We start from the raw sequence: 12,738 nt of genomic DNA, 5'->3' as shown, positions 1-12,738 counted from the left end.
TCTCCTGATCACAACCAGGGCTGTACCCCTCAAACACAGATGATTTGTACTTCCTTCAGTTGATTGTTCAATAATATTTTATCTCCTCAACACTAATAACCAACAAAAACACAGACAATAAATTAGATATGAATTAATAATTAATCAGTAACATTTATATATTTATTTATATCATATTCAAATTTAAATGAAAGGCCTCACGGTCTGATCACAACTTAATGATCTAATGAAATTAGAAAATAGTGCTCATTGTTCAAGAGAAATGATTCAATATCTTTGTCTTTTTTAAACTGTTAAAAGTTGTGATATTGAGATGTTTGGGCCTGAAAAGTGATCAGAAACTAAAGCTGCTCTCAGCTTCTGTTTCTCATGAAACAGAGAAAGTGTAAGAATTCATATTTGATATTTAATAATAAAACCGGAACAGCTGAAACACGACGGCGATGAGGTTTGGATGTTGGACTCATCTCTCTGCTTCCATCGGGCTCGGAGAGCTCCAGAAGCTTCCAGCGCTCTCCGACCTGCGATCTTCCATGAACAGCCACACCTCCATCCCCCGCCCCCACCCCCTGACCCCCCCCCCCCGCTAGGTGTCCTAACGAGGAGGACCTTAACGAGGTACCTTAACGAGCTGTCTGTCTGCTGCCTGCGCTCCACTCCGGGCTTCATTAGAGAAAGAAACTTAAGTTGACAAAATGTTTTAGATTTAGAGGCAGTCGAGAGGAAGAAGAAAGTAGAGAAGGAAGGAAGGAAACAAGGAAACAAGGAAACAATGGGACAAAACTGAAAAAGGAAGGAAAGAAAGAAATCAAGGAGACAGGACAAATTATGTTCCCTGATTTCAGCACCTAAATCCAAAATAAAATAAAATTTCTTTTTTGAGTTTAAAGTTAAAGTTGCTCAACTGATGTTTGTATTAAAGTACACCTGCTGTCGAATGATCCCTTTAAGTGAACCGTTTCTGCTTCCCAGAAATCTGGTTATCGAGCTCAGAACAAACTGACTCTTGATTGTTTTTAGTTTTTAGTTTGAGTCACAGCTTAGACAGCCAATCAGAAATCACCGACACAATCGCCCGTCATCTGTCACTGGGTCAGATGACCAACATAGTCATCAGTACGGAGTCCCAGAAGGGACAAAATTAACTGACTAGTCAAACGTTTAAATGAATATATAAATTAATACTTTTTGGGGACTTGATTTAATAAAAACCAATACTGATTACAGAGAGACAAAACAAACGAAACAAAATAATACTGGTTTGATTTTAGATTTTACAAATGTTACATTTCTATATTAACAGCTGAACAAATACTTAATTCATAAAAGTGTCTAACAGTTACTCTAACAATACATTTTAAAGAGTAAACTTTACTGAAAATTGAAGGATTATTAACAGTAACTAAAAGCTAAAGAACAAATGTATCAGATTCACTTGAAAAGGGAAAAAAACTAATTTATTTGATGACGTTTGGTTTTGCCACATGTGCTAAAAGCCTGAAGCTTTATATTTGAACAGAATCAGTTAAAATAAACTGAATCCAAGTAATCGAATGATCAGCCAATCAGAGTATATCAGATTCTATTGATCTATTAGATAAATATTTAAATCTCACTATCAGAGGAGTTGCAAGGGTAAAGTGTCGGTTGATGGAGGATTAAAGCAGAAAACAGAAAGTGAGCAGTTTAAAGTATAAAAAGTAAATTTAGTATTTTTCAATTAATGTATTCAGTTAAACATCAGAGAAGCTGAAAGAGAGTTCTTTTTGACTCTTCTGAGCCTCCGTACAGCAGGACAATCTGACTCAGGTGTTCCCGCTGTGTTGGTCTGCTGGTGGTGTGGTTGCTGTGTGAAACCTCATATCTCTGTTTGCTTTCTTTTTTTTGGAGCCATAATTATTTAATAGCTCAGATTTTCAACATTTTGATTCAAAATTAAAAGTGCATCCTGGATTGTGAAGTGAAATATTAACCCGCCCGCTCAGAGTCGCTGTATTCAACAGATTGTTGGTGAATTATTTTCCAGAAGATATGAGGTTTTGTGGTAATGGCAGCGTTCTAAAAACATTAGGTTTGTGACTGGAGTTCTGCACAGAGAGCTTGTATTACTTCCTCCTCAGTGATGGTGTTTACTTTCTGTACAGACGATGTGATTTTCTGCATGCAGGACTTGACTTTGTGTTTTGTGTTTCAGCTTCGGCCTCCGCTGCGTTTTGGCGTTCGCGGCTGCCATGTTGTTTTCCAGCTCTCCAGTGACTAGACTCGGACTTGTTAGCTTTGTTAGCATTCCTCACTGGGAGCAATGGTGTCTGCTAGCCGCGAGCTAACAAAACGCCAGCGGTGCCGTCTTTGATATTCTGCGACTTTTGACCCGTTGTGTTTCGTCTCAGAGGCTTTAAGCAGCTTTTTACCGTCGGGAGAATGTAGAACTTTGTACAATCAGATTCTTACTATGATGATATTATTATTATTATTCTCAATATATTGCATTTGTATATTTAAAAGCTTTTTAATGTTTGAATCAGACATCCAGTGCTAGCGTTGTGTGAATCACCCTGTAGAGAACACATTGTGTATTATTAGCTTTATTATTTTTATTAGTATGATCTGCATTATAGCGTGTTTCCTTAGCAACCGCTGAATGTGTTTGCCAACGACGCCGCTGCATTTTGTTTTACTTGACATCTCGTGCCATTTGCTGTCCCGGCTCAGGAAACACTCAAAGAACTGGGGAGTGAACGGTCAATCAGTGGCTGTTTCCAGCTGAGCTTTGACCTACGAGACTTGATGGCTGGATAGAAAAGGGTGGGGCCTCTTTGATGATGTCACCATTGAAACCAGTTAAAGGGTGGCGCTATACTGGGGGCTGAGCCTGATACCCACTGCCAAAACCTGACTGGACACAGGAAGTGAGTAAGATAAGATAAAAAAAATTCTGCACATTAAACACATTAAACACATTTAACGTGTCACTGTCAAAATGTTGGCTGTGAGAAACTCTCGAGCTCAAAATCAACCCGTTCTGTTGTCTGCTGACTCTGTTTACGTTTTCAGTGATTTTAAAATGATAAAAAAAAACTTCCGTTGGGCTGTCCTCCGACACATTAAACACATGCAACATCTTTTTCTTTGACCTCCAAATAATTCATTTGAAAGATGAATATTAGTAAAACCCTATGAAGTCGTCTTTTGGACATCTTCACTGTAAACCGGCTTCTAACCCTGAAGTTCTTCAGCTCAGCTCACTGCTACATCCATGGAGTCGGCTAACACTAGCTAGCTAGATGTTTGTCTGACGTAATGTTCTCAACATGATGAAACTATTCATAAAGTCAGTCTAACATTGGATCGTGTGCTAAGTTATAGTTGACTAATGTATGTGAATGAGACTCCGGGACTGAAACAAACAGCACTAACCCTCTGCCGGCCACTCTAAAGCAAACACACATATTAAAGATGCTGAGTTATCGCAGGTATTTTTGTGGGAAACAGGAGATACTGAGATCTCATCTCCCAATATTTAACCCCAAATCCTGTTCAGTGCAGCGCAGCGGAGGTTTCTACTTAAAGAATCTCATTTAGGTTTGGTTCAGTTTTCAGGGATAGAAACTGCTCTGATGATGTGAAAAAGATGGACTTGTCATTAAAGCGTATGAATTCCCCCTGAGGTCGGGCTCTAAACACCGATCTGATTCGCAGTCAGTTTCAGCCTCTTCATCAATAAATTGACCCCAAACTAGAGTGTGAACACAGTCGGGACTCCAAATGGCGCCTGCAGAGTGAATGGCTGTTTTCTACAGTAGACTAGTCTGTGTTTTCTAAACTTCCACTTTGACCTTTTAAGACACTTGAAAGTTGATTTATTGGTGATGAAATCTTTGCGCACCGGCGACGCGCCGACGCTCCCTGCTAATATCTGAGATGTCATTTTTTAGAACTATTTTGGTGTTTATGCTTGAAACTGAAGAATTCATCTTAAAGCAAATTTCATGTTATTCTTATGAACAGATGCTCTGATGTTTTTCCTGTTTTTACCAGATGTTCAGTGGGTGTGGCTGCTCCGTATTTATCTTCATGAATCCAAAGCAGCGACTTCCAACCTTCAAAAGATTTATTCAGTCTGCGATTCAGAGGAGACGATCGGTTCTGTCATTATTTGCTCAGACAGATGATCTGAATGTTTCGGCTCCTGGTTTCAGAAACGTTTTTCATTTGATGCTAAAGACTCGGAGCGGTGGAAGTCTCTGTTTTGAAGTTTCACCTGCAGCACTGAGAGCACGTTCACTTCCACAGGAAGCTTTTCTTATCGACGTGACGGGAAACAGCAGGACGGCTTTTATTTCCACTGCAGGAGCAGCTGCTTCACACTGTTAGCATTATTAGCAATCCTTAGCTGGTCCTCTAGCCAACAAGCTAACAGACACATTTTGGCTAACAGTGTGCATTGTTTACAGTAAGGAATGCTAATAATGCTAACAAGCTAACAAACTATTTCCCAGGAGATTAGTGTTGAAGTGATGAGGCTTTTTCAGGACTGATACCAAACATTTACCTGTTAAATTATTATTATTATTATTATTATTATTATTATTATTATTTTGTAATCATTAATAACTTTTTATCTGCTTTGGCACATAAATAATCTTGCAATTTGCCATGACAAGCTGTAACAGAACAGGAAATTAAAAGGTAACAGCCACCAACCAAACTGTGTACAATTATTACATATATATTATATAAAACATAACATTCCAAATTGTATTTATTAATTTAACTGTTATATTCTGTGATTCCAACAGAATGGTTTAATACCGTTTAAAAGTCAGCTCTGCACTATCACACATGTACTTTAGGTGCAAAATATGAATTCTCTTTTTATTAATTTGCTTAGTTTTTGCATAAATAAATATGTACATACGTAATAAACAGTCAATATTCGAAGGTATTTAGTCTAAAAAATACATACACCCCTACATGAGTAACGTGTCATTATAGAATGTAAACTCCTCTTCATGTCCATAAACCCCCAAATATGAGTGTGGACATAAACTTGGGTACCAACCAAACTATGTACAATTTTTGGGGTATTTAAAGACATTTTACTTATTCATTTAACTGTTACATTTAGAGCAATGTCCCTACAGTTTGGTCTAAATGTAGTTTCTTTGCGCTGTCAGTTACATCAGTGGTTTCTTTCATTTATTGAAGGACTGAAACTGAAGCTGTAATTAAACTAAACGTTTGTATCAGTCTGAAGTTTTGTGTGAAGCTCTTCTGCTCTCTGGTTTATTGAGCGTTTGGTTTTTGGATTTTCCTTCAGAAACAGATATGAAAAAGAAATAATAAACAAACATTCATGTTTTAATTTGTGGATATTAATTATTATTCATTCAAATAAATTCTCTTTTTTTCCATTTCCGTCTGTAAAAATAAAATCCAAAAGTCAAACGAAGTCCTCGCTGTTTCCTGCCGACGATGTTCACTCTCTGCAAAATCAATGATCAGTAATCAGCTCCTTCACATCCACTCAGCTTTTTCTACTATGATGGATATTGTTCTGTACTCCGTATTAACTCCGATGCTGCATGCTCAGTGTGTAACAGTGTGAACTGTGTGTGTGTGTGTGTGTGAGTGCGTGTGTGTGAGAGAGAGAGAGAGTGTGTGTGTGTGTGTGTGTGTGTTTTTAATCCTTTTTCTTTTGTAGTTTTTTGGAGTATTTCTTCTGCATCGTGTTCAAAGTGTTTCTGTAAATAAACTGAGGTGGTCAAACGCTGCCGTCTGATTGGTCTGTTTTCACCTTATATATAACTTCCTGTTTGGAAATACATATAAAACAAATACAAATACTGTTTTCATACTTCAAAAGAGACATAAGAAATATAAATAAAACAACTTATCACGAACCAACAAACTCACTGTTTATTAAATTTAAGAGATTTGTTCGACTTTAAAACTTACAATCAAAAAAGTCAATGATTACCTGAAAGAATCCAAACGTTTAAAATCGAAGTCAACGTGATTATGAAGAATTAACATTTAAAAAACAAAAGAGAAGACGAATGTAAAAACTCATATTTAATTTATCAATAAAGAAGATGTTTCTGTGAGTTCCGCTCTGACACTTTAATAATTCTGACATGCCCCAAACACAATCTGTTTGATTTGAAGTGAATATTGATCCTGAAGACTTCATGACCTCAAGAAGTCAAAGATCTTCAGTTTTGCTTCTGCTGTAAACCATCGAAGACACAAGGTTTCGTTTCTGCAACTTTTACACTCAGATTACAGCTGGTGAGTTTTTAAGACGGTTTCAGTGTCCACATTCTTCAATGGGACTGTTTAAAGCCAAAGATGTGAATTCAAATAAAGGGATTTAATATTTCCCACCAGAGATATGTGGGGAAAGTTTTGAAAATATGAAAGGAGATTAAATCTGTGGAATTAATATTAAACAATAATATTCATATACAAAACAGTGACAAAATCTAAACGTGATGACGTTTAAAAATCTGAACAATAATAATTAAAATAAATCCCTCGTTTGTTTTCTGACTGCCTTACAAACAGGAAACAACAACAAACATTATTACTTTGATTATTTTCTACTTGGATTTATAATATAAATACAACATATAGAATCAATGTATTGATATAATAAATACATTTAGACAGTAAACCTAGATAAGCCGGCGAGCACTGTGAGAGTCATGTTTTTTGATTTCTCCAGTGCGTTCAACACCATCCGTCCGGCTCTACTGGGTGAGAAGCTGACGGAGATGCAGGTGGATGCCCCCCTCGTGTCCTGGATTGTCAACTACCTGACCGGCAGACCACAGTATGTGCGCTTACAACACTGTGTGTCAGACAGAGTGGTCAGCAACACCGGGGCCCCGCAGGGGACTGTCCTCTCTCCCTTCCTCTTCACCGTCTACACCACGGACTTCAGCTACTGCACTGAGACCTGCCATCTTCAGAAGGTTTCTGACGACTCAGCAATAGTTGGATGCATCAGTAAGGGTGATGAGGAGGAGTACAGGGCTGCTGTGGAGAACTTCATCACATGGTGCGAGCAGAACCACCTGCAGCTTAACGTGACAAAGACAAAGGAACTGACTGTTGATCTGAGGAGGACCAAGGCGCCGATGACCCCTGTTTCCATCCAGGGGGTCAGTGTGGACACTGTAGAGGACTACAAGTACCTGGGAGTCCACATAGACAATAAACTGGACTGGGTAAAGAACACTAATGCCCTCTACAGGAAGGGCCAGAGCCGTCTCTACTTTCTGAGGCGGCTGAGGTCCTTCAACATCTGCCGGACTATGCTGAGGATGTTCTATGAGTCTGTGGTGGCCAGTGCTATCCTCTATGCTGTTGCATGCTGGGGCAGCAGGCTGAGGGTGGCGGACTCCAACAGACTAAACAAACTGATCCGCAAGGCCAGTGACGTTGTGGGGGTGCAGCTGGACTCTCTGACGGTGGTGTCAGAGAGGAGGATGCTGTCTAAGCTGCGGGGCATCTTGGACAATGTCTCACATCCTCTCCATGACGTACTGGTCGGACACAAGAGCAGCTTCAGTGGGAGACTCATTCCTCCCAAATGTACAACAGAGCGCCACAGAAAAACATTCCTGCCTGTGGCCATCAGACTGTTCAACTCCTCCCTCTGAGGGTCAGACACTCAGGAAGAGACTGGAAATCTGGATCTACTTCACCTGTTCATACACTACCTCACTATTTATTCTTAAATGTTTAAGTGCAATAGATATATAGTCATACACTTCAGTGCAACACATACATACATAGACATTGTTATTGTATATATTTTTTTACCTCATTGTTCACTTAAATACTGTAAATGTGTATATTTTTTATTTTCTATTTCTTATTTTTATATTTTGTACATACTTTTAGTTCTAAATTATGCTACTTTACTCTTGAATGGGAGCACCGGCACTGTACAATTTCCCCCCGGGGATCAATAAAGTATTTCTGATTCTGATTCTGATTCTGATAAATACCTGTGTTTCCTGTAAAAACCACGTGGCGGCAGCAGCAGCTCGTTCCCGCGCTGGACGCCTCAACTTTACCCCCGGAAGCGGAAGTTCTTTCCTTTCTTGTTTCTGCTTCGTATAGAGACACACAGAGGTAGGTCCCCCTCAGCGGTTTATCCATCTTTAATCTTGTTTAAAGGTGACCATCCGATGATTTAATGTGTCTCCACTGAGTCTGTGGTGGCGTTTGCTTCTGTTGGCGGTGAAATTATTTCTATGTGTTAAGCTTCATGTGGGATTTTAGATGTTTTCCTGTCAGTTTCTGTCGGTATCAGCAAGCTGCCGCAACATGTCGCCATTTTAGCTTAGAGCGGAGAGTTCAGGAGCGGGAAACCAACCTTTACTACGTAATTAGACTCGTCATTGATAGTTCAGAGAGTTTCGTTCGTGAGTTTTTATACAGACGGGAGTAAATCAGGTTAAAATTGTGCTCGTGAGTCTTCGTTGGTTGGTAGAGGCTAACAGGCTAACGTTAGCACCTCGCCTAACTGTTGGTGGTTCTTCGTCTCCTGCCCATTTTATCGGTGTGTTTTCAATTCAAAAATGAACAGTACGGCGTTCAAATTTACTGTGAGGTTTGTCGTTTTTCTTGGTGTAAAAGCAGTAACATTAGCCGGTTAGCATATGTGTTAGCCGGGGCTTTAGCTACCATGTGACCAACTACAATCGGTAGGTCCATTTTCCGACAAACCTTTTAATGCGCATCAAATCTCCAAAAACTTTAGAAATGATATAATTCCTCTGACTGGCCGGACGTCAGACAGAAGCACCGTGAACGCATCAGTCTGAGAAGTGCAGGTGAAGCTAACATTAGCCTTAGCTGACAGGCTGAGTGAACTAGGTGCAGTTTAACCTCAGAATAGTTCTAACAGACACGTGAAGGACTTTACGTCAATGAAGTGGGAAACAAAGTGTAGTCTGAAGTCCAGTAACTAAGGGACCGGACTCTGGGATCAACTGGAATGTCACCTGTCCTGATTTAAGTGAGGCTTTTTGCTGGTTTACAGTGTTTTGGAAGCGGTGCTGGTTTATGTTGAAACAGTGTGTGAAGTGGTTTTGAACCTTCATGTGAATCTGAACTTCAGAGTGAGTTTTGGTGAAGTGTCCTGCTGCTGTTTCATGTCTTGGCTGGACGGTCACATGACTGACAGTAAAGAACCCGAACACGTAACAAACACATTGATGAATGAAGTAACTTAAGTGTCTGTGGATGACATGTATTCTTCCTCCTCCTCATCAGACGATGGCTCCTCGTAAAGGGAAGGAGAAGAAGGAGGAGCAGGTCATCAGTCTGGGTCCTCAGGTGGCCGAAGGAGAAAACGTGTTTGGAGTTTGTCACATCTTCGCCTCCTTCAACGACACCTTCGTCCACGTCACCGACCTCTCCGGGAAGTGAGTACACCGTCAGAGACACCTGTAGAATCATTCAGTGTGACTACGTGTACATTATCTCTGATGTCTGTCCAGAAACGTCCTGTCTTTTAGTTTCCTTCAGTCTCAGGGATGTCGTCCATACATCCAGGAGCTGATTCAACTACTTTAATGGAGACGCACAGGCTAAACATCGGGCCTCAACTTGTAGCCCATCATAACATTATACTTCCTGTTTACAGCCCCCAGAGCATTGTGGGAACTGCAGTACCTGAACTAAGATAATTGATGATTAATAACAGTTAATCAAGAAAAGACGAAGCCTTCTGATGCACGGCAGGAGTCTGAATCTGTTTCCTGCTTCATGGAAACAAGAATAAAACCAAACGTGACCTTTGAGTGCAGGCAGGAATTGTTGGTGTCTGATTGGTGGGTGTGTGTTTCCAGGGAGACGATCTGCCGCGTGACCGGCGGGATGAAGGTGAAGGCGGACAGAGATGAGTCGTCTCCGTACGCCGCCATGTTGGCAGCTCAGGACGTTGCTCAGCGCTGCAAAGAGCTCGGGATCACAGCGCTGCACATCAAGCTGAGAGCCACTGGGGGGAACAGGTACTGAGCCTGTCTGTCTCTCTGTCTGTTTTACTGAAACTATAAAAACACTTGACATCTGATCATCAGTACCAAACTGCCTGTCCTTCGTCCTCTTCATCCTGTTGGTTGGAGATCAGATTGTGGAAGGCATCAGTTTAACAGTCTGGACTGTCTTTGTGTTTCAGGACAAAGACTCCTGGTCCTGGAGCCCAGTCTGCGCTCAGAGCTCTGGCTCGCTCCGGCATGAAGATCGGACGCATCGGTGAGACTCCACACACACACCTTCCTGTTTGTCACATGATGTCACCCCTCAGTCTGAGTTTGATCCTGTCACTCATTGATAACAGTGACATCAGTTTAGGTCCGCTCAGATCAGGCTACACGGGTGTTCAGACATGTTTACCTGCAGCTGGTCAGGGATCAGATTGTAGACGTATCAATATTAACATGGAGGCTAATCTGGTTCTTCAGTTTGTATCATTGACTCTGAGCGGATTATAATCAATGTTTCACACAGCTGCGCTGATGTAAATGTATCAGCACATTAATTAATAATGTATCGGCAGACCACGTTGGTCGTCTATTGAGAACATTTCAGACTGAAACAATTTCATGAAAGTGTGTTTTTGTGTAAAATCGGAAATATAAACAGAAGAAGAAAGTGGAAATGCATGAACGTCGACAGCAGCTTTGAGATGAATGAGCTGGTGTAAAATCTTCAGACGCCTGACGGTGAAAACTGTTTCTGTGACGTGACCCTTCAATCAGACGCCCGTCATTTCAGATATTCGTTTCCAGCCTGCTGTGTTTAACTTCCTGTCTCTTGTGTTTCTGCTTCGTCTTCAGAGGACGTCACTCCAATCCCGTCGGACTCGACCAGGAGGAAGGGCGGACGTCGCGGTCGCCGTCTGTAAAGTGCAACAAGATTTTCTGACAATAAAAAGATTAAAGTCGGTTTGTCTCCAGAGTCTCTGTTCACGGCTGATATCATGTAATCAATAGTCAAATTAGTTTCTGTTCAGACTGGCAGCAGATTTTGGCGCGTGACTCAGCACGTCTGCAGCCGACATATATACACAGAGCTGAAGATCGGAAGGCTTCACCTGCGGGACACGACGAGCTGTTCATCTTCAAACAGTGAACACTAAAGTCACACGTTACGTCTTTGTGAACAGACACCGACTCCCCATCTGCTGCTTCCAAGCACATAGGAGGACCTACAAAACCTGTGAAAGGCCCCCCAGAGCCAGTGTCTCCATCCTGGGCTACTGTAGATAATAAATAGAATATTCATCAGTGCATAAAGTCATTCAAATGAGCTGCAACATTAACATGATGAACACATGACTGCATCAATAACCTGAATCCAGAAATACTATATATAATATTCTGCAGACTGACTACTTTTACTCTTGGTACTTTAAGGACATTTTGATGCTGATACTGTTGTACTTCTATTTAAGTAACTTGTAACTGAATATTTCTACTTTTACTGAAGTAAAACAGAGTACTTCTTCAGAACCTCAAACTGCTTTTTAGTCGCAACTAAAAGATTCATTTGATTTGAATTTCAAAAGAAAATGTTCTGTAACTTTGACATCACATTGCAGTTTCCATGACGATCTGATGAAGATCATGTGGTGTGACTGAAAGCAGGAGCCTCCTGAATGGACCATCAGCAGTTTATTTTTAAACGGGGTGGACAAAATAACAAACGGGCCTACAGATGTCCTCTTCAACAAGAGACGTCTATTAAACCAGCTGATGTTCCAAAGTGTCTTATGTACACAGGTGTTAAGCAGGTAATACTGCTGTAGCTGCAGTTCAGGCTGTAGGCCAGCAGGAGGCAGCGACACACTGAGTCAGACTCGAATACTATCTACTTCTCACTACTTCTAATAACTACTTACTACTCCTAATACTAATAACTACTACTAATACTTATAACTACTTACTACTCCTTATACTAATAACTACTTACTACTCCTAATACTAACTACTTCTAACTACTACTAAAACTAATAACTACGTACTAATGCTAATAACTACTTCTACTAATACAAATACCTACTTACTAATAATACTAATAACTGCTTACTACTACTAATACTAATAACTACTTCTCACTACTACTATTTATAACTACTTACTACTCCTAATACTAATAACTACTTCTAACTACTACTAAAACTAATAACTACGTACTACTTTTAATACTAATAACTACTTACTAATGCTAATAACTACTTACTTCTACTAATACAAATACCTACTTACTAATAATAATAACTACTTACTACTAATACTAATAACTACTTACTACTACTAATACCAATAACTACTTCTATTAGTAGTAGAAGTAGTTATTGGTATTTCTACTACTAATACCAATAACTACTTCTACTACTAATACTAATACTAATACCTACTTACTACTACTACTAATAATAACTACTTACTACTAATAATAATAACTACTCACTACTACTAATACTAATAACTACTTACTACTGATACTGACTACTACTAATACTAATAACTATTTACTACTACTAATAACTACTTACTACTAATACTAATAACTACTTACTACTACTAATACTAATAAATACGTACTACTACTACTAATAATAATACCCACTCACTACTACTAATACTAATAACTACTTACTACTACTAATACTAATAACTACTTCTCACTAATACTGGTACTAATAACTACTCA

General features: G+C 39.8%; 1 protein-coding gene across 1 annotated transcript; it reads left to right on the top strand.

Moving 5' to 3' along the window:
• Positions 1-8,101: 8,101 nt before the first annotated feature.
• rps14 (ribosomal protein S14) lies at positions 8,102-10,967 on the top strand. Its single transcript, XM_070917132.1, has 5 exons — positions 8,102-8,145; positions 9,292-9,443; positions 9,870-10,031; positions 10,199-10,275; positions 10,860-10,967. The coding sequence occupies exons 2-5, from the start codon at positions 9,295-9,297 to the stop codon at positions 10,925-10,927; spliced, it is 456 nt and encodes a 151-aa protein (XP_070773233.1). The 5' UTR covers positions 8,102-8,145; positions 9,292-9,294; the 3' UTR covers positions 10,928-10,967.
• The last annotated feature ends 1,771 nt before the right edge of the window (positions 10,968-12,738 follow it).

This window comes from Enoplosus armatus, chromosome 13, assembly GCF_043641665.1.
Source record: "Enoplosus armatus isolate fEnoArm2 chromosome 13, fEnoArm2.hap1, whole genome shotgun sequence".
Lineage (NCBI taxonomy): Eukaryota > Metazoa > Chordata > Actinopteri > Centrarchiformes > Enoplosidae > Enoplosus > Enoplosus armatus.
The sequence above is the reverse complement of the archived record's forward strand: the minus strand, read 5'-3'. Positions and strand labels throughout refer to the sequence as shown.

Excerpts from the sequence above, each read along its gene's own strand:
- rps14 (XM_070917132.1), top strand. The coding sequence starts at position 9,295 with ATGGCTCCTCGTAAAGGGAAGGAGAAGAAGGAGGAGCAGGTCATCAGT. Across the intron at positions 10,032-10,198 it reads AGAGCCACTGGGGGGAACAG|GACAAAGACTCCTGGTCCTG; the intron begins GTACTGAGCCTG and ends TTTGTGTTTCAG. Across the intron at positions 10,276-10,859 it reads CATGAAGATCGGACGCATCG|AGGACGTCACTCCAATCCCG; the intron begins GTGAGACTCCAC and ends CTTCGTCTTCAG.